Source organism: Ceratotherium simum, chromosome 13 (assembly GCF_057802395.1).
Source record: "Ceratotherium simum simum isolate JZ-2026a chromosome 13, ASM5780239v1, whole genome shotgun sequence".
NCBI lineage: Eukaryota > Metazoa > Chordata > Mammalia > Perissodactyla > Rhinocerotidae > Ceratotherium > Ceratotherium simum.
This window is the reverse complement of record NC_141912.1, coordinates 47,655,054-47,678,333: the sequence shown is the minus strand read 5'-3', so window position 1 is coordinate 47,678,333 and position 23,280 is coordinate 47,655,054. Positions and strand designations below refer to the sequence as shown.

Here is a 23,280-nt window from a genome sequence, read left to right as displayed (position 1 = left end):
AAGAAAGGGCCGGGGACCCACTGCAGCAACCTGGGGTCAAAGGAGCCTTCATGGCATCAACCTCCAACAGGAGTGACAAACAAGAGCAAGATGGTTTGTTGCCGCTCTTGTGATGGAAAGCAGGGGGAAAACAAATATGAAGCACTGAGGCCTCCTTTCTCTCTCTTTTCTGAGTACCTGATAAGAGAGAGAGGCTTTAAATAGTACCAATAATTTTTTTAGATCTCTTATAGATAAGGGAAGTGACAAGATTTGAGTGATTTGCCAAGTTCACACAACTACTAATTTTTTAGAGCCAGCTTTCAAAGCCAGATCACTCAGATTCCAAGGCCTCAACTCTTTTCCCTCTGTCTCGTGGAACTGAGCGGGGAAGCGGCCGGGCTAGGAGAGGGCGGTGTGGCGGTTGTGTCCCAGTTATGGGTGAATGCAGTGGGTCGGAGCCCTCTATGATTTTATTTGCAGTTTCTACACTTATTTGGGGTTTACTCAAGATGCACAAAAGAAGCTTAGCTTTATTTGACTGCCACCTAGTGGTCATTTAATTTCCTTCTGGAAGCTACGAAGGGTTTTTGTTTTTTGTGTCTTTATTGAAAAACCACAAAAATCATTTAAGTTTGCAAAGATGTACACTAAGGAACAAAGAATTTTCCCTAAAATCTTAACTTATGTGTGGCCATGTCACACAGAGAAATCTAAACAGACTGTGGGATCACTGAAACCGGTCTTTGTAAATTATTTCGTCTAACTTCCTTACCGATGGAAAATTTGATACTCAGCGATAATCAAGATTACAAAGAATGAAAAAACTAAGACTTGAAAAATTTCCCAATTCAGGCTCCTCCTTTCCTGTACATTATCTATGTACGGACAGCATATAATCAAGAGCACAGGCTTCAAAACCTGCCTGTCTGGGTTTAGCTCCATCCCTTGGTAGCTGAGTGGCCTTGGCCAAGTTGCCTAACCTCTCTGAGCCTGTTTCCACCTATGTGAAGGACAGTAAGAGTACCTATCACACAGAAGAGTTTAGATCATTACATAGATAGATAGGTAGATTTAGATAGAAATAGATTTAGATAGAGATTACTTGCAACAGTGCTTGGTACATGATAAGCACAATACAAACAGTAGCTATTATTATTTGACATGACGCCTATTTCTAGAGTAAAGGTAAGTTGACTATGAACCTTAGGATAATTAAACTGACCACTTAAAGCCCAGTATAGCAAATGTGGTAAAAGCATTTTAATAGCCTAATGCAGGGTCCCTGGAAGCATGCCTATTTTATAACAATTGGCCATGAGAGTGGTTAGTCCTGAGAAGCTACTTCAATTTGAATCCTTGAGTAGTTGAAGAAGAAATGGCAGGAGAGAGGGGTAATGAACAGGGGCCATATCCTCTCTGTCATTCATTTATTGATCCATCCACTAAACATTTACTGATTATCTACTATACGCTGGGGACCATACTAGGTTGCTTTAGGTCAGTTCTTAAAAGTGTGGTCCACAAGGTCAAAACCACTCTCCTAACACTACTGTTACTTTTTTCACTGTTGACATTTGCACCGATGGTGCAAATGCAGTAGTGGGTAGAACTGTTTGGTGTGTCCCCATGAACCAAGGCAGTGGTACCAAACTGTCGCTGTATTCTCCACCACCACACTCCCAAAGAAATGCTCGGCCCTCCCCTGCCGCCCCGCCTGTCAGTCCAATCATTTTTTCTCTCATCATTTCATATAATGCATTAAGGTTGATAATCTCCTGATACCAAATCTTTACAAGTGAGATAGATCTGTGATCAGATTTAGATATTGAACACGTGTCTATCAAGATGCTTCTGTGTGGTGTGTGTGATTACTCACCTTTGAATGGTGTTAGTTATTAGCTGACTAGCACAGGGAGGAGCAGGGGAGAACTAACCATGGCTTTAATTCAGTATGTTATCTAAAACACCCTCTCATCACATCTGTCGTCTTTCCTAGGAGCACGTCTCCTCTCCTCTGTTTTCAGCCTTCATATTAGTAGGGCTTCCAGTTAGTGTGGCTTCTTTCTCCATTCCACATCCCCTGCCATTCTGCTATCTGGGCCTAAGAAGATCAGACGGACATTTCAGAGAAACCTGCATCTGGCACAAGATCTGGGAAGGCTTATGTCAGATTTCAGGCTGTCCTTCGCTTTGTTCCAAAAACTCCAAGCATTTGGGAGATACTATATTATTATACATTGTAGTTGTTTCCTTATTTGAGAGGGATGTTTTTATCTTAAGTCTTTTTTCAATCTATTAAGGCTATTTTTAATTCTATTTATTGTTTTAATTGGTGTCAAGGGAGAGGAAAGAGTAAAACTGTCATATCAGATTGTAAATATTTGCATTCTGTTCAATTATCGTCTAGGAATATTTCTAAAAATACACTACAGAATGAAATGATAACAACTGAGTTCCTTTATTAAAAACTTAAGTTACTCAGTGCACTTAAAATATAGTTTTACTTTTAATAACTTTATTCACACTATTTTCTAGGAACTGAAATGTAGCTAATAAAAAACACTTGGAACCTGATAGGAAAGAATACCACCCAATAGTTGCAAAATGAAAACCACAACACCTTCTGTGACAGAAAAAATCATTGGTTCTATACAAAAAATACTGATATCTAATTTCTAAATTTATTTTCCTTATATACAACAAGCATATTCACAACAAAGGTGTTAGTGGTAAAAGCAAAGCAATAATGGTTAGGATTCAGAAAAAAGTTAAAACACCCAGACCCAGTCTAGGCTCTTAAATCTTAATTAGCAAATAATAAAGCCTAATAGATCCATCTGAGTTAAATTGCTTTCTGCTTTTATTTCCTAGAATAGGACTAAATCTGCAAATTGTATCTTCAGACAAAATCATCTGCAAGGGTTGGATTAGACAATCTCTAATGTCCCTTCAAACACTAAAATTCTATAATTCAAAACTTTACCATCATGTGCCTGCAAGGTTTAATTTATGCCCAGTGTTTACAAAGGCCAATAAGAAGCAAACAGAAGTTTTCAAACTAATTTTTTTTAACTTAAATGACTTGTCATACATTTTCCATATTGCTTCATAGTGGTGTCATTCCCTTTTCTGACTCAAATCTTCCACTGGCGTTCTAGAAAACCTAGAGTCATGTATGTGGCATATTTTCAGCAAGAGCACATGAGCCCTGATGTCTTCCTGACTCTATCTTTTTCTCTGTATTTATACCAGGACTTCCAGCTGTGGGTTCAGAAACCCAACAAGTTTAGGAGCAAGTTTATGCTTAAGGAATCAAGCAATGGTTGGGTAGCTGGGGCTCAGGAATGACTGTAATCAGTTTTAAAATCCTTCTGCATTCTGTTTCCGTCTCTTTGCACTCTATTAAAAGTTTGGTTGTTTCAAATCAGCTTTTTCCAGATGACAGAAAAATATAACTGTGGAGAGGTCCCACACTGAGATTAGCTCTTTTTCTTTTAAATTTTTAAAATCTCAGTCTCTGAGTCAACAACTCCAGTTGGCAAAGTACTCTCCCTTGGGCCCATCACTGGGTGGTCAGGGAGGTGGAATCTGTAAGATGGTAGCAGCTCCATTCTGAATATAACACAAATGAAGGGAGCATCTCCCCACAAGAAAGGGATGCTGTATTCAAAAACAGAGGGAGAGGAAGTACTACGCCTCCTTTCTCTCAATCTTATCCATCTAATTTACATCATATCCATCATTGTAAAATGCTTTTGAGAAGAGTAAAATAGCAGCTTCCATTTTTTTAGAAAAAATCTACTCTATGCCAAGCACTCAATAAGGTACTTTATATAAATCATTTCAAATTCTCCCAATAATCCTGTGGGGTAGAAATGATCATCTCATATATGGTTTCAGGTGAAAATACAGACTCACAAAGGTTCAGTAAATGTCAAACAGGTCTAGAACTCTTAATACTTTCATCTTACTATTTACATTGTTTCTTTTATTTGGAAAACTCAAAGTAATATCATTTTCATCATACTCTGCATTAAGCATATGCTGAAGTTAATGAAAATAACCAATAAAGACTGACACAACTGGCAATACTATTCTTTATTAATTTTTCTTTTTGAGGGAGAAGCATGCTTTTTTTTACAGCACCTGTAAACAAGTCAGTGAAGTATACTATTTTGAGTTTCCCCACATATATATATTTTATTATTATTTTTTTGGAATGTTAGAATACCACAAACCAACTGCATTACATAATAGCTATTGAAGGCAAGTCAGGCTAAAACAAGGGTAAAATTTTATGGCTAAAAATATTCATAGCAGCAACTTTTAAAAGATGATTTTATTAAATCAAGTCATTGCACTTGGTCATTTTATTGCTACAGCAAAACAAGGCCATTAAATTTTTAACACTTCTCATTTCTGATTTTAACTGATTGTCTCATTCTGTTCATACATTTCAAGTTTAAATGCAAGCATAAAATGTTTACTAACAAATCTAGAGAGAGCACTTGGGGTTTCTTTTCTTTGATCACAGTAAGAAGCATAAAAAAGAGAAAATCCTTTATTACACCAGGCCTATTCTCTCTTCCTACCTTCAGACTTAAATTTTGTAAAGAGGTAACAGCTTTAGAGTAAGACTGAAGCTTAGTGGTCATACACACGCACACAAACACAATACTCTTAACGTTGAAATACGATTAGGAAAACTAGTAATATTATGTGTTTCAAAGAATACCAAACTTGAACAATACATTCACTGATAATGTGGCAATGACAGATTCCATGCCGTTCACCTCTAGTGTGTGATTTATACTCACTCATAGAACAAAATAATGATTTACTTCCAAGTAAAGGCTATTATTACATACTATTTTGTGATATGAACTTTATGAATAGGAATTAATAAAATTCCCATATCAAGAGCAAATACTGGTAAATTGCTAGATTAAAGTAATCATTCTTCCCTTTGAGTTTGAGTTTGTTTGGTTTTCTTTTCTCTACTATTTGTTCAAGGGCAGAAAAATAGAGACACATTATTTACTTTTCTATTCTGACTGAGAAGTATACAAGCAAATACTTGAAATGTATTTCAGTACTCATGACCATCTTGATTTCACACAAGAGTGAGAAAATAACCAACAAAAATTTAAGAATAGCGTGAAATCTGTTGGAAACTTCCCCCACCCCATTATTAGGGTGAGGAGGGGTCACTTAATAGAGTTTCCGGTCAGAAAGCAGGAAGATGATTTCAGGTATACACTGTTTTTATTTCCACCTAAGGACTTTCATTAAAAGAAAATAAGCTCTAATTTATTTAACAAGAAGGAAGGCATTCATTTGAAAGTCATTTAAAAACATTAGAACAGGAGTAAACAATTTTGTTCAGTAGTGACCTCATCAGAAAAGCTCAAGGACTTTAAAGAGTTAAAATGTACGTACTCAATGCACAGATTTAATGTAAGTTGTGAATTTAACATTAAGTAATTATATACTGGAGTTTCTATTATCTTCTACTTAAGTTCTCTTTTATTTGAAACAACATGACAAAATTTCATTAACACAAGATTTTAGTATTATAAGATTAAAACAAAGGAAAAATATTGGTTTGGTGGTTTAAAATAACGAAATGGAAGCATGACAGATGGTACTCAAAATCTGCAAGTCATTTGCTATAATAGAGCTTAAAATCTATTTTTTTTGCAAATGAAAAAAAATTCTACTTTTAATATAAACCCACGTTTTGAGATGTATTATCTATAGACATAACATTTTAAAACATTCAATTATTCCTAAGCGACTCTGAAGAAACTGCTAATTCATCCATTTTGTAAAAATGCATTTTGAATATGGTCAACTATATTTGGTTTTAAATAAGCTGTAATGTTACATTTTATGATATACTAACACTCTTTATAAAGTTGGTACCTAAATGACAGCCCAAAATACCTCCACCAGTTAGTTTGGTCTATTAGGTAAATTACACATTGTAAAAACCTGAGTTATTTACATGATGATAACTTGTGCAAGTATGAAACCTCACAATGAAGTTCTGAAAGTTTTGAGTTTTGTTTTCCTAACATCTCCATTATTAAAAATCAAAAGAAGGGGCACAAAATCATGAAATAAAGTAATATTTGAGCCTGTAAAATTAAGCAGACAAGTACAGCAATAAGGCTGGTGTTTGCATATTATATGTGCTGTAGTTTCTAGGCACAACAAGTTAAGGGTTAAATTGACATTTTTAGTTCCTTAGGCCTAATGAATTTAAAATATAGCTCATATTTTCCCAAATATATTTAATAATACATTTTAACTGAATTCCTTTTATGAATCCTATAGTGCAAGCAATATAAAATATTTTAAAAGTCAAAGAAATTATTTTGATTATTTCATTAGTTATTACTATATGCATGGGTGAGTAATCTCATTTATAGCTAGGAAACTCCTATTTCATCACTCAGAGTATAAACAGCACTGCAAACAAACAGGCACAACAGTGTAACCCTGGGTAAGAAGCTAATGGTAAAAATATATATACAAAGTTTATATCCCTTATGTATTATGGGAAAAGTAGTGACTATAGTTACTATAAAGCTAATCTGTCCCTCTCAAATAGTATATTTTACAGATTATTTGTAGAGATATCACCATATTTATAACACAGATCTCTTTAAAAATAATACTACAAGTTTCAATAAAAAAACTATTGTGAACTTTCTTTCCTTTGTATACAGATTCAGTAGTATTTCTGAGCAAACTAAAAAAAAAAAGTTTGCAATCCCAGCACATAATAAGGCCTCTTTTTTTTCATATTGGCAAAACAAAATATATAAAAAAAATCACCTTCCTCCTACTTTTCTATAGATATTATAGTTCATATATTTATCACGACATCAGCAGTTGTTATTTTTAAGTAATAAGTCAGCTGAAGTTCATAGTGTTGCTTCTGAATCCCTGGAACATTAAGAACACTTCAAGAAGACAAGACTGCTTTTTTCAGCTTCTCTATTTCCACCTAAAATACAAAACATAAACTGAGCAACAGAAAAAATATGTTTTCTACTTAAGTTCTCTTTTATTTGAAACATGACAAAATTTTATTAACACAAGATTTTAGTATTATAAGATTAAAACTTAAAGGAAGAATATTGGTTTGGTGGTTTAAAATAACAAAATGGAAGCATAATAGACTGCACTCAAAATCTGTAGTTTCTTTAGTAAAGTTTCTTCAGTGAAGTTTATTTTATCCTATGCCATTACGATCTGATCATACTTTCAAGCCTCCAGATTTTGATTTCCATCCTAAACTCTAATTTCCAATGGTGTAATAAATATATGAAAAGTTCAACAGAAGAAAACGTCACAATGCAAGTTCCTAAATAGCAGGTGACAACAAGAAAAAGGCAACTATAGTTGTTTCATTCAGAACAATGTTAAGTAATGTGAGCATTTCAAAGACCTATAAGAAAATCAGCCCTACAGAGAACAAGAGAACCCTTGAAACCAAATTAAGAAATGTACACATACCTGCAATTAAGCAAAGGGGATGGTACAGAACAATAAAAATAATAATAAAGGACCAGTTCAGTTCTGTTTTTCACTTACCTCCTATACGATATTGAGAAATCACTTCATCTCACTTGGTCTCAATTTTCTCATCATAAACATTATGTTTCTAGATTAAATTATCTTTAAAGCCCAGGAATATATTTAAGATTTAGCCAATGTGTTGGAAATACTTCCACCTTTATGCAGAAGGCATCCTTCACTTAACAGAAATTCGCAATTTAAGAGACTTAGGGGGCCAGCCCCGTGGCGTAGCAGTTAAGTGCGCACGCTCTGCTGCTGGGGGCCCAGGTTCAGATCCCGGGCGCGCACCGACGCACCGCTTGCCAGGCCACGCTGTGGCGGCGTCCCATATAAAGTGGAGGAAGATGGGCACAGATGTTAGCCCAGGGCCAGTCTTCCTCAGCAAAAAGAGGAGGATTGGCAGATGTTAGCTCAGGGCTGATCTTCCTCACCAAAAAAAAAAAAAAAGAAACTTAGGAATATTCATTAAACATTCACAATAACTGCAAAGAGTTATTTAATTTTGACACTTTACAAATACCAAAGTTGAGGCTCAAAGAGATTAAATACCATGCCAATGGTTCCACACCAGCAAGTGGCAAAGAACTTGTATTGGTAACGTCTAAGGCTCTAAAGCCCACAGTTTTTATACTCCTTCCCAATTATATAATATTTGGATCATCTTTGACCTTTCACTGCACAGGGAAATATTTAGGCCTTACCTTCTCCTGATAGCATCATCCCTCTCCCCAACAATGCATACAAATAATACATGCTATGGCTAACCTCTGACAGTTCATTATTAAATGATGAGCATTGTGCCACAGTCAAAAAGTATAATTTCAATATGCTCACAATCTCCTAAGGGATTCTCTAACCATTCAAGAATGGTTTGGTTTTATTTTGTTTTTTTTTTTTTATAATTTTATTTATTTATTTTTCCCCCAAAGCCCCAGTAGATAGTTGTATGTCACAGTTGCACATCCTTCTAGTTGCTGTATGTGGGACGCGGCCTCAGCATGGCCGGAGAAGCGGTGTGTCGGTGCGCGCCCAGGATCCAAAACCAGGCCGCCAGCAGCGGAGCGCACGCACTTAACAGCTAAGCCACGGGGCCAGCCCAAGAATGGTTTGTTAATTTCAGGATCTTTTCTGATATTACTCTTCAACTAATATGATTATTAGGTAAACATTTTAGCAGCACTGGTTTGGGACAAGTCTCAGTCTTTACCCTGGATTGAGACAAAATACCTTCAATCTTCAGCCTAATGTGCTATTACTGTCTCTATTCCAAAGATCATTAACCAACTGTACCTTTTTTTGTGTGTGTGTGAGGAAGATTAGCCCTGAGCAACATCTGTTGCCAATCCTCCTCTTTTTGCTGAGGAAGACTGGCCCTGGGCTGACATCCGTGCCCATCCTCCTCTACTTTATATGGGACACCACCACAGCATAGCTTGATGAGCAGTGCGTCAGTCCACGCCCAGGATCCAAATCTGTGAACCCCTGGCCGCCAAAGCGGAGCGCATGAACTTAACTGCTACACCACTGGGCCAGCCCCTCAACCGTACCAATTTTAATGGGAGGGAATGCATAGAAAACAGTAAGAAAAAACACTGGTGGAAGACGGAGCAAGGAGTGGGAAGAATAACCCTGCATGTAGCCAGTAATACTCCTTACAGACTGCTATTTGTCACATAAATTTAGGTATCAGGCAAATATTTATATGGCTAGAGTTTCTCTTCTAGTACATTTATGTTCATTGTTCATCTACAGTTCTTTTTATCACTCTTCAGTATAATTTAATGCCATATATGGTTAACTTTATAGTAGTTCAAAGTACTACTTTTAATCTTTGGGGAAATATAATTTCTCCTTTAAACATATGATCCTAAAACTCTAATGCCTTATTAAGTGTGTTTTTACAATAGAAGGGTCAAACTTTCCCCATTAGGAAAAAAAATTTATAATATAAGTCAGTGAGAGGCTAAGTAACAGCTGCTTTTGCCGGAAAAATTGAATCAAATGAAATTCTTCAAAAAAGGAACAATTCATTTGACTCATAATTTTTACGATAAACTAAATTATATATACAGTCATGTACCATATAATGACATTTCAGTCAATGCCAGATCACATGAGAGTGGTCCCAAAGATTAGTACCATAGAGGCTAGGTATGTAGTAGGCTATACCATCTAGGTTTGTGTAAGCACACTCTATAATGTTTGCACAAGGACAAAAATCACCTAACAACCCATTTCTCAGAACAACACCCACGTTGTTAAGTGATGCATGACTGTACAAATTTAACTGTATTAGTTCCTCTTGTTTACATTGTATGAATATAAATGTATATGTATAAAATTAAGGTAGGAAAGTCAAGCATTTTTTTTTTAATTTCTCAATTTCTACCATATTACACACTGGGAATTTAAGACGTTTATTTTAATATGTATCCTCTAACATTTATTAATTCAACAAAAATTTATTAGCCATCTAATATGCATATAGCACTGTGCAAGGAGCTATGGGCAAAGACAAAACAGACACAGATCCCACCTCCAACACTTACAGTCTAGAAGATGGGCAAAATAAGTATATAATGTAACAGTGATAAGACAGAAAATTATTTATTCTTCTCTTACAAAAGTAAAGGACATGAATTTGGGAGAAGACAAAATTACTTTTAATCAGAAGAAGACTGGGTACCAACTTAATGAAGGTGATTGTTAGAACTGGGCCTTGAGAATCTGTAGAACTTGGGCATGAGAACATGAGACAAAAGGAAAATCCAGGAAAACACAGTAAGAGTAAAAATTTAGACAAATTAACTCTAAGAGACAACTGAGGATCAGCAAGCGAGGAAAGAAAGATAAACTAGGACCAGGACTTAAAAGAACTCATATGCCAAGTCAAGAAGTTTGACGTTTATTCAGCAAGTAATAGAAAGCTTTTGAAAGTACTAAGCGAGGAAAGATTAGTTTGAGATAAGAATGAGAGAAATTTAAGCAAGCTAAACAGAAGATAAAGAGCATAAGAAAAGGACAGAAATAGTGGGAATAAAGAGACAAAGGTTAGGGAGTAAATCTAATAGGCCTGAAAGTGAATGGAATTAGAAGAGAACAGAAATACCATGTCTGCATAACTAGAAGGGCAATGAAACCATCAACAGAAACAGAAAATCAGAAGAACAGAAAAGGAAGATAAATTTAATAGGGGACATGCTAAGCCTGAGTTCACAGTGGAACATCCAGGGAGACTAATAGCTAGAGACACAGGATAGAAGCTGGCAAATGAACCAAAGAGTGAATGCAGAGAGAGGAGGGCCAAGGATAGTACTGAAGGAATATCTCTCAGGTTACAAGAAAGGAAGAAGACAGAGAGAAGTTAGAGACAGAAGAATGCAGGATCACATAAACAAAGACAAACCTCTGAAAAGGCGGCAGTGGTAAAAATGTGAAATGCTGTAGGAACTGAAGAGGCACTGGAGCTGTCATTAGTAAACCTAAAGGCAAGGGTTTAAGCACTGAATTAAAGGTGAAGAATAAGAGACTAGAAATGTATGCTGTTTTTGGTTTGCAATAAATGAACCCCAAATGAAAAGAAAAAACCACAGTAGATCAAGAGGGCAGTTGGACCTGAAAGGAGGCTTTTCTTCGTTTTCTGAATATGGCAAGAAATTGAGTATTTTCTTGGAAAGAAGAGCAAGTGCCAATACAGGAGACGCGTCAGATCTAACAGTAAAAATGGAGTTTTGATAATTTACCAAATACCTTCACATATATTATCTCAACAACTAAAGCTAAAGAAGATTAAGTGACTTCCTCAGGTTCAAACAACATAACCTAATCCCTAAAAGCAAAGGTTCTGAAGCCTGGCTGCTACTGTTAAAAATTTCAGCTCCACTGCTGATGTAACCATTCTAAATCCTAGTTTCCTCACCCTTAAAATAGGAACAATAATCCTTACAAGTTGTTACGTGTGTCCAATGAGATAATGTACAGAAAGTGCTAAGCTTAATTGACACACAATTTAGAACTAAAAGTCACCAATGTAAATGGGAAGAGGAACTCAAGTTTTTTAACTGCAAGTCCCATGTTCTCTCTTTTTCACAGTACTGACAAAAAAAAACCTGGGTAAGTAATGAGGCAGGTAAAAATAGGGAGGAGTATGAAATACTTAAATACAGAATGGGAACAGCCTCTGAAAAAAGGCAGGACACGCTTTCTCCGAGATATGCAGAAAAGAAAAACACAAATGAAGAATGAAAAAAATTAAGAAAGATAAAGAAAATAAGTAAAATTGTCAATCATCAGCAGAGAGTAAAGATGATGACATTAGAAAGTAAACTCTCAGTGAGAAATCCAAGCCAGCAAATTTACAGCCATCCTATTACCACCACGATCATAACAAGCCCTGCCGCCGGGCGAAAAAAAAGAAAAAAGTTTCCTCGAGAAGAAAAGAGAACTAAAGCTCAAGAAAGAAGCAGTGTTAAGTGTAAAAGAGCTAGAACTAGACGCTCTTAAGAGGCAAGAACCATGTTTGTTTTATTCATGAATGTATACCTTGTGTCTCATGCATTGCCTATGATAGTGCTCAAAAAATATTTGCTGAATGAGTGAACGGAATGTCTGACAGGGAGTCAACAAGAGATTAATTAAATGGCTACCAAGCAGCAGAGAGTATCAAACTGAAGTAAGACAGTATAATCTGTAGTGGAACCAATCAACCAGTTGGGTTGGAAAAAACATGTCTAGTTTATGCTAACTACAATCTCAATGCTGGAGAAATGAATTACCTCTAGATTACTTCTCATTGCCTTCTCTTCTTCCAAATCTTTTCGCAGTTTTTCCAGTTCTTTCCTAAAAAATAAAGTATTTACTACTGTTAGTCTTTCAATTAAACAATATATTTGACTAATATCAACAGGAGCTCTGTTGTCTGACATTTCAGAACATGGCGAAAACTTTCTAAGGGAAATAGCCATGTTGATTAAGAAAAATACCAAATTCTCTAGTTGGAATGGTTCAATATGACAGTTAAAAACTCAGCAAAACCATGGCAAACCTATCTGAGATAAAGAAATTTTTAAGTGAATACAAAGTAGCTCATGATAAAATAAAGAAATATCACTGGCTTTCAGAAGCAATTTTCCATATTCAGTTATCATGCATTTCCCAGGCTGGACACTCCAGAGCCCAAACAATTTGGTAAACTAAATGTCAAAATATGTCACAGTACAAAGCAAATTAGCTTATTCAATAGAATAACCTGGACTTTACATTTCTTTTTCTCTATTTTTTTAAGTTAAATATTACACTAAAATCCAAAAACCAAAACAATAAACAAAAAACTTCAGCCAACAATTCCTCCTTCTTAACTCATGTTTTCATTTTTCTGTGTTCCCTTCTATCTTTTTATATAGTCATTTTTCTCTCCATAAGTAAGTATATATTCTACATTGTCTTTTCACAAAGTATTTTAAAACATTTCCATGCTGCTAAAATTATAATAGTTCCAATAACTGTTGTTTGGTATTCAAACATTCAGGTTTTTTGTTTGTTTGGGGGAACAGAAGGAATGAGACGAACAGGCATTTACTTAACATCATGAATACATCAATATATCATACTTCTAAATCAAAAAGTAGGGACATTTTCGGCCTCTTAACATATACTAGGAAAATTCTCTTCAAAGAGCACTGCAGAAATAATAGCCTCAGAACTCATGAAAACTCTCATGAAGAAAGAATACATGAGAAAGGAAGGAAGTTTTAAATTATAGAGTTTCAAAACTAATTTCTTCCATGGTTTTAATGATTAGAAAACGATTTCTCTATATTCGGAGTAAATTTTCTACTGTTTTCTACTGACTATAATTTTTATAATAATAATTAACTGAAATTTACCTACAGTTTATTTTGGGATGTGATATAAAATGTGCTTCTAAGCTAATTAACTTCATATTGCCATGAGGTTATCACTAAATTAAATAATGCTTCCTTTTTCAATTATTGTATTATTCTGAGTTTATTATAAATTTAATTTATATCTAAATTAGGATCTATTCATAGAATATTTATCCTGCTCTATTTATATAATAGTGTTACATTATTCTAATTATTTGCTTTTTGATCTGATAATTTAGTACTAGTCTCACATTTTTATTGCTATTTTTAAAACACACAAATATAAAAATTTTATGTGTTTTCTTTTTACAAGAATCGGATCAAACCATACATCTCGCTCTATAGTTTTTCTATTCATGAAATAGATTACTAATGTATGTCTCCGCCAATCTTTCCAAATGTTAATCTCCTTCAATTTTTTAATGACTTGTTCTATGCATTTTAGGTGTTAATACTGAAGGCACAAAGACTATTTATATATTTGTAAACTATAAAGATATAATAATATAAAGCAAAAACCTAAGAACTCCAAGTCAGCTTAAGAAATAAAATATTACCAATACCTCTGATACCCAAAGTGACCCTCCCTCCTCAATCCCATTTTCTCCCTCTCCTTCACAGTATTATTCCTTTTCTTTTCTTTCTAATTTTACCACATATACAAATATATCTTGAAACAATATACTGTTTCGTTTTGTATGCTTTTCAACTTCATTGTAAATGACATAATACTATATGCATGTCTATGACTTGCTTTCCCTGCCCCCAACGTTTTTTAGATTAATTCATGTTGACATATGTAGCCACAATTCATTTATTTTTATTGCTGTATACTGTATAGTATTTCTCTGTATCAATATACCCGTATATATTTATCCATTCTCCCGTGATGTTCTTCTTTTTCACATTTAAAAAACTGCCATCCATTTCATTTTCCCAGAGGAACTCAAGACTTTGAAAATACTCTTCGGGAAGACTTCTAAAATATTCGATATATATGTTTTCAAATATATATAAATCATAAGTATTTTATTCATCCTACAATTATTCATCCTACAATTAATTTAAGAGCACCTACAGGCAATCTGTATAAGTAATTACTAGTTCATTAAAAATAGCATACTTTGTATTAAAAATGTACAATGTCAGGGCTGGCCAGGTGGCGTAGTGGTTAAGTTTGCATGCTCCACTTCGGCGGCCCAGGGTTCGCAGGTTTGGATCCCAGGCGTGCACCGACGCACCGCTTGTCAAGCCATGCTGTGGCGGCATCCCATATAAAGTGGAGGAAGATGGGCACGGATGTTAGCCCAGGGCCAGTCTTCCTCAGCAAAGAGAGGACGATTGGCATCAGATGTTAGCTCAGGGCTAATCTTCCTCACAAAACAAAAAGTAAAATGTCAAAATCAATAAATCACCCAAGTTCTCCAAGCGGTAAACGGGTGGTGCTTCTTTAAATAAATATTTACTGGATGAATGAACTTAGCTTATAATATGCATACTGTGAAAAAATTTCCAGACTCAAAACAGATAAACTGAAGGCTTCCAGAAAGACCCATCATCTATCAAATTACACTCTCTCAATATATGATATATATATGCATAATATATTTTTTTAAGTAGTCATTCAAGATAGATTTTGTTTCTAAGAGATGTCTGTAAAAGTGCTCTGCAAACTACAAAGACATCATATTGTTAATCTCAATACTGTTTTTAATAAAGAATCCAATGTCAACTGAGAATTGGGGGAGAAATTGTAATTCAAGCTCAGAGGTAACATGGTCTCCTGGCACTGACTTTTATACCAGATTCCATAGTCAATGAAATACTTTTAGAGGCTACAGGGGAAGGTGAGATATAGGAAGAGCACCTGAACACTCACCTTCAGTTCAGTTAGACTGATATGTGATTTGTTTTACCTACTGGGCTTTTGCAGAATTATGTCTAAAATGTTAAGTCTTAAAACTCAAATAATAATGGTTATAGAGATCTCTAAACCAACAGAAGATATGGGTTTGAGTTCTACCTCTGCCATTTAAGAGCTGTATGATCTTAGGTAAACAACTGTACCTGTCTGAACCTTTATCTCTTCATTTAAAAGAAGGGAGGGGGGCTACAGTAGGTAAATTTTTAATTTTTAGCTCTAGCAAGTCCTTAACTTTCACTTACAGTATGTCTCACCAAACACAATTATCAAAAACTTCCAGAGTTAAGAGAAGGGTCTTAGAGATCACCTATTCCAACCCATTTGTTTTATAAATATCCAACTCAACTCCAGCAGAAACAGTGATCAAAGTCCTCTGAGAAGTAAACTAAATACAGTCGTTAGTCGCTTAATGACAGGGATACATTCTGTGAAATGTGTCGTTAGGCGATTTCATCATTGTCAGAACAAAGTATACTTACACAGACCTAGATGGTATGGCCTACTACATAGCTAGGCTACATGGTCCTAATCTTATGGGACCACCGTCGTATATGCGATCCGCTGTTGACTGAAACGTCGTTATATGATGTATGACTGTATATATTAGATACACCCCAGATCTAAAATACAATATGGCTTTTCCTAATATTTTTAAGACTAATTAACCCCTGTGTTTGACCAGAAGATTTCTAGCCTTAAATTATAGGTACGTACATACCTCTTCTATAACTGGGCTACTGGGACAAGTTTTCTAATGCAATTTTTTTGTCAAGGGGAGAGAAGCACTATTAGTGAAAATTTCTTTGAAAACATACTTGCTCATACCAGAAACTTGACAGACTACATCTTTACTTCATATGATTTGGAAGAATTCTTTACACATGTGTTAAGCAATACTCAAAAAAGAAAACAAGAGCTACTTACCCATGATCCTTTTTCAGTGCTTCTACAGTGCACAGCAACTCAATAATCTGAGCTCTAAGTTCATCCAGGGAATTTTTTTTCCCATCATCTGATTCTACTTTAGCTTTGATTTCTAATGAAGTTACAAAAGCAGCCATATTTGGTTTAGAAGCACTTGAAGGTGTTGAAAGGTACACAGATGGCTGAAAACATAATAAACAGAAAATTTTCTGATTTTATTTGCATTTACATTTAATATTATATCTAACTTCAACAGATTATAGTATGGAGATAAAGTAATACTTCAAGAGAAATGTAAATTTGGAAATTCAAAAAGCAGTTTAATGCTCACAACCAGAAAAACCACCAAACAACCAAAGAATAAACTTGCAATCAGTAGGGGATTTTGTGAGAAATGACAAGGGCTTTATTTAAAAAAAAAAAAAGAAAAGAAAATACTCAGTAGATTTCTCTAATGAATGGTGTGTCTAGTGGAGCATCTAGAAGCACGAATATATCAGCATTATTAAGGTGTTGTTTTGATCCTCCATATTAAACAGTTATCATTTAGAATATCCAAAGAGCTTCACTTGAAAGTAATTATGAAGAATTTAGTAAGTCCATGGAAGATGCATTAAAATGAATAAATAGCCTGACACTCTTACTATTTCACTAAAATAACAGCAAGTAAAATTTCAATAGACTGCTGAGAGAATCAGATTAAGTGTATCTGATTAACGGGGATAGCAGCCAAATGCCCTAGAATGAATTTGAGGAAGAAACATGACCTTCTTAAATGTAAGATGTATGTCAACTGTGGTAATACTATCTTAAAAACGGCAAGAATTTAAAGAGTCTTAACACCATGTAACAGATGGAAGAATCCATGTATTCTGCCATTCATTCCAGTATATATTCAGTGATTATGGTGCCAAGCACCAAGCTAGGTAAGGAGTACACAAGTGATAGCTTCTGACCTAAAGAGTGTATGTTTAACGGGAAAATGCAACAGATGTATAAATATACGCCTTAAAAATATGCAACATGTAACATTTATATTACTCATTTAAAATAATGTAAGCTCTTTTAAAAAAAGATCTACAGAGAACAGTATGACAAGTTTAACAACTCAATTTTTTAGCAGCAGTTATTTTATTTCTTGGCAGAAAAAATAATTCTTAAAGGACACTTTAAATTCCACAATTTAGATTTTCACAAAGAATGGTACAAATCATACAAATCTTAGATCACAGTGCACCTCACCTTTGGAGAGTAGCATGAATCCCTTTTAAATTCAGATGGCTTTAAGTTGGCACTATCGTCTTCTTTTGATAACTTCAAGATTTTTTCTGGGCTTTGAGTTGGCTAAATGATTTTTAAAAATCAAGAAAACAGAAAACACCAAAGAAGGAGAAGGTAGTAAGCATTTGGATAATAAAATAACTTTTATCACTGTTTTCACAAGCTACTGTTCCAAATATTCCATTATTGTTATCAGGATGTTACATAATTTCAAATTGAATAACACACTTGCATATCTTGAGGGCAAAAGCAGCTTGCCTCTTAGCAACAAAATTTTTTTCTACTTAGGTAATTTAAAAGCACTATAGTTCTTAAGAGCTAATACATTAACACTAAGCACTACCAGTATCACAAGCAATGTATAGAAAGCATAAAAAGAAGTTAAACATATAGATACCAGGATTAGTACTATAAAAAACACTATTTCGGAGGAAAAAATGTTCCCATCCTTTCCCAAAGTGAATATGTATCATTCAATTCGAATTATTGTTGTTTGGTAGATTACACAGGTCCCTCGTCCCCTTTTGACTTTGTACTCTGTTGTTACGGTTTGACTCTGTGCTTTCTCATGACAACTCTTTATTTCTGATTTTGTAACCTTCCATTTCAAACACTGTTGAAATGAACAGGGCTCTTTCCCCATATCTCCTTAAATACAACCATTTGCCACCTCAGTATAACAACTATTTTCCTGATTTTTTAACTCTAGTGGAGCTATAAATCCTCCCCCGTTCTCATCCTCAGAAGGACTCTGGATTTGCTAAATTCTATTTTACAACAGTAAGTGTAACTCACAGAATGTCCACCATTGAAGCGGCCTGGCAATCTTCTTCCAGGCATTTTCGGTCTGTTTGCAGTAAGATGTAGCAAGTTTTCTGAGGAAGCTATGTCATCAAAATTTACAGGATCTGCAGGATAAAATTAAACATATCTACTAAGAGATAACTGTACATTTTAAAAGGTAAAAAAGCATGTTTCTGGATTTTCAACAAACAATAAATTAAAAAGAGTGCTGTAGGACTCACAAGTGGACCTGTGCTTTTCATATGCATTTGGAAAACAACACTCACCCTTAAAAACACACATCCTCTTTACCTGATACACTGGATAGTATAAGGCTTTATTAACAATATAAAGTCCAGGTTTCTAATAGAGACTTAGACCTCAACAAAAAGTTCTTATTGAAAGATATAAATCTGTACCATAAATTGTAGTAGCATAAAAAAGCTGTCATTTTAAGTTCTTGCTTATAAAAAAACATAATCTACTTCTTCAACTCATAATTAATTACAATATATCAGAAAATTAACATACAAAATTTGTTTTAAATTTCAAGTAGTATCCTAATATTCATATTTTAAGGACTCAACTATATCTAGGACTCTGTTGCTTTCCAACAGCATTTGTCAATATAAAGTGAAAGTATAATTTAGTGTGTCTTTATGTGTGTATGTATGTACGTGCACAGTATATTGTAGCTGGGACTCAAACTGTTTATAGTGCACTGCACTTCTCAGATAGCTGTAAATCTAAGGCAAATTAGATACCAAGGGAAAACGCTACACAGATCATCTACTTGTTTCCCCACCATCAAAGGCTGGCTGACCTTTGATCCAAGAACTTAGGTTTAAGGACAAATGTAGGTAATCTTTATCTCTGAAACAATGGTATATAATACCTTCCCTTTTTCTAGATGTTCCAGAAAACCTTGCTAAAGGAGTTGATCTTCAATTCTGAAGCCCAGATATCTGTGAGTGATACAAGAACCCTAAGGGTAACTTCAGACACTTCCATTGTCAATATAATCTTCCTTTAGCCCAGATTCCAAACTAGGGATATTAATCACAATTCAGATACTCGATATCGGCAACAGATATCTTTGGCCTACTCTTCCAGGTATGGAATCATCCTTCACATTACCATTGCCTGGATGTTTATAATGCTTTCTGTCAAATAGTTAGATGTCCCAATTCAGTGATTTGTTATTTCTTAAAAGAAATCTAAAGATACTTATCATTACTGCCCTCAATGCTTATTCATCAATTTTCATATTCAAAGTAATGTATTTAAGAGAATATTTTTTTAAAGGAATGGAGGACACAAAGGTAAGGCAGAGAAAGAGGTATCACCGATAATATGCATTTTGTAACAACTTTAAGTTATTTGTCGACCTCTGTTAATTCTTTTCCATCTTCACATTCTTGGATTACTTTGTGTGTTTTATCTTGGATCTAGTCACTAGGCTAATATATCACAACAGGCAATCTAATGTGCTCAGTTTAAATTTTGTCTTGAGTCATTCAATAACTGTCTATAAGTAACTGTAAAATATAACAAACCATAATAAAAAACACAATGGATTTAATGAAAAATGCATTATAAAATGTGAAAGACCTTGAGTTTAAATATATATTTAAATATCTCTCTTATTTTATTTATAAATCTCATAAACAAAGAAAGCAATATTTAAAAAGATGTTAAAAATATGCTGTCATTTGAAGGGTTAAAAAGTGTTTTTTACACTATGTAATTTTTAAATGTGTATTGACATTTAAAAAAAACCTACCAAAAAAACCTTGAAAAATACAATCTAATCATTTTGGCCTGTGGAGATTATTTTCAAATGCATATTTAAGCAACTTGCAGAAAGAAAAAGAAACAAACAGAAAAACATAGGAAGGGATGAAGATAAATGAAATTGAAAAGGTAAATAAAAGGTAGATTACAAAATTATACACCATGCTCATGTAAAATTGCCTTCCCTATGTCCAGTTTTGGACTACAACACCAAGACAAATAATTTTACTATTCTAAAACTCTCTCAGGTCCTCCATTTAATTCATTAGGTTAGTAAAATGAAATAGTGCACATTTTGGACTCATGATACATTTGAACACTTTTAAATTTACCTAGGAGTGATAACAATGGATTCATACTGTAAAAATGGCATAAAAGGCATGACAATTACTTAACTTTTACAATCACACTGTCACTCTGCCAGCCATTTTACATTTCTACATATTGCCTAAGACACGGAATTTTTAAAAAATCAAAATGAAATATCAAATTTTAGGAGAAAATAAACTGACCTTTATGGTTGCCAATTAAAATAAAACTTCCATCAAAAGAATATCTTACACTACTTAATCAGGAAAATTTTTCCAACATAAATTTCATTTTATTTTAAAATGGAAAACCAAAAGGGTTAGAATAGACAGACAAACATGTACACTTTTAGTAAAATTACAAAGAAAAATCAATGTGCACCACCTATTTATACTGAATATACTATTTTGATTTCTTTTATAAATTGTCATCTTACCAAAATGGAGAAAGGTAGGATAATTTTCTGACACGTAAGAGGGAAACATGGCAAACAGGCTAGGAAACAAAATCTGGAAAGAAAAGTCAAGGATAGGAATGTCTAGAAAAAAGACTAAACCAAAAAAATTATTTTACAAAGCAGGAAAAAGAACAGTTGTAGAGTGAACAGAAGCATTTCAATGTTCAGCATATACCTATTGCAGTTTACCTAAACTTACATAAGATACGTATTAGATTTTAGATTTATTCTTTTGTCTTTCAAAAGAAAAAATGATTAGTATTAATTTCAATATACATTAAATTAGAAAAAAGTCTTTTTTTATTACTCACTGAACACCAAGACAGCTTCCAAAGGGTTGTTTTAGTACTACAATTTACTTAGAGGTCAGAGTAATAAATCAATATATTAACAACTTACTAATATAGTTATAACTAAAATAAACCACCTTTTAATCAAGTTTTAGTCTTCAGCATATGACAGTAATTACAATGAAAGAGGCAATTTTAATTCTATGGAATGATAAAAGAAAAATATGCCAAATATTATTTTTAGATATTTCACTATAAAAATACAACTCAATACAACACTTACAATTTCATGCATAGATAAATAAAAATTCAGTAATGCCTTATATGATACTCTCTATAATGATATTACCAAGGAAATTATTAGAAAACAGAAATTTTAATCTCTGTTCCTATTTCCCAGGTAAGTTCTACATTTTTGGGTGTGGTGTTTTGTTTTTGCATCCTAGTTTAGATACAGGTTCACTTTTTATAGTGTCTACCACTCCGTAGGTAGGTTATCTTTAGAAAAATCCCACCATAAATTCTTTCTGGGGAAAAAAAAAAATCAATAAATATTGAAAAAGTAATTCAAATGAAAATAGATCAACTATCAAACAGAATTGAAGAGAAAGAATATTTCCCTATTTAGCAATGAAAGTTTTTGGATCAAATAATGTATGTGTCTCTAAAATTTCCTTTTAATCCAAAAAGAATTTATCACAGAAAAACAATCAAAAAGGATAAACTACTACACTCTAAGAATACTTCATCAGCTGTGCTTTCTCAATGTAATAGCTATGTTACCATTCAATTTACTATCTTATATTTTAAAACTAATTGCAAAATCTTACTTCCTAGAAAATTTACTATTTTAGAAATATTTAGAGCATGTGAACTTCATAACCAGTAGTAGCAATGAGATTACCATAAACCAATATTTGATGAAGTGTTTGAAAAAGAGAAAAAAAAATTAAAACATACTTCTAACAGCTCTGCAGTTCGTAGTACTATCTTATATCATATATGAGAATATATATGGAGGGACTTGAAAAAAAAAAGAAAGAAAACCAAATTGAGTATTCTTGGAATGTTTTTCTTATATATACATATGTATGTTTATATATGGTTTTATATACAGTCATGTACCACATAACAATGTTTCAAGTCAACGAGGGACCACTTACACAAGAGTGGCCCCATAAGATTAGTGCCATTTAGCCTAGGTGTGTAACAGGCTATACAATCTAGATTTGTGTAAGTACACTCTATGATGTTTGCATAAGGACAAAATCGCCTAATGAGATATTTCTCAAAAGGCATTAAGTGATGCACGACTGTACAGGAAAATCGTATCCAAGAGTAGCATCAGGAATTTAGATCCTTTACAGATAACAGCAGAAACAGAATGAGATGGGATTAACAACGTAGGAGAGGGGAGAGAAGAAAAGAAATAACAGTTTATAACAACTTCCATGTCAGTTATTCTAACAGGTATCATAGATATATTGAATCATTCAATTGTTAAGCAAGAAAATAGATTAAGAGTAGAAACACACCAAGGATCAATCAGCCAATAATTTAAAATATACATTTTTTAACAGCAATGTCAGTGTGCTGCCTACTATATCATTTCACCCCAAATTATTATTTTACATAATGAGAAACTCTAAGGAGAGTTTCACATATGTTTCAAACTCTCTGAAACTTAAGTTAAAGGGCTAGTGTCATATGTTATTTGAAAAATTTAAAACAAATTCAGCCTAAAATATGCCTCAACCTAATGCCAAATTTGAGGTTGTATTTGATGCAGAACATGGTTTTTAAGGTGTCAATATCTCAAAAAAGAGGTACAACCTCTTTTATACAGCACTTTTATACTACAAGTGCTAAAAACAGAAGATATTCTAATTTAAAAATTAGAAATTTGAAATAAGGAATAGCTTGAGTTGAGATTTGAGACAAAAGCTATTTGCTGTCAGCAGCTATGCCTTTTATCTGAGCATACTACTTATGCCTAAAACGGTATTGCAGATATAATGCTTGCTCAGTAAATATTTGCTACTTAAGATGAACTCAATTTCC

The 23,280-nt window shown here is 33.8% G+C and overlaps 1 protein-coding gene across 2 annotated transcripts in view; it reads right to left on the bottom strand.

Moving 5' to 3' along the window:
* Positions 1-4,303: 4,303 nt before the first annotated feature.
* CD2AP (CD2 associated protein) overlaps positions 4,304-23,280 on the bottom strand; it is a 139,380-nt gene continuing 120,403 nt past the window's right edge. For both annotated transcript variants that reach the window (XM_087438688.1, XM_087438689.1), the window contains exons 14-18: positions 18,382-18,494; positions 17,548-17,649; positions 16,306-16,487; positions 12,348-12,411; positions 4,304-6,997 (exon numbers count right to left, since the gene is read on the bottom strand). In XM_087438688.1, the coding sequence (XP_087294814.1) occupies positions 6,956-6,997; positions 12,348-12,411; positions 16,306-16,487; positions 17,548-17,649; positions 18,382-18,494 (503 nt within the window). In that variant the 3' untranslated portion in view covers positions 4,304-6,955. The remainder of the gene's footprint in view (positions 6,998-12,347; positions 12,412-16,305; positions 16,488-17,547; positions 17,650-18,381; positions 18,495-23,280) is intronic.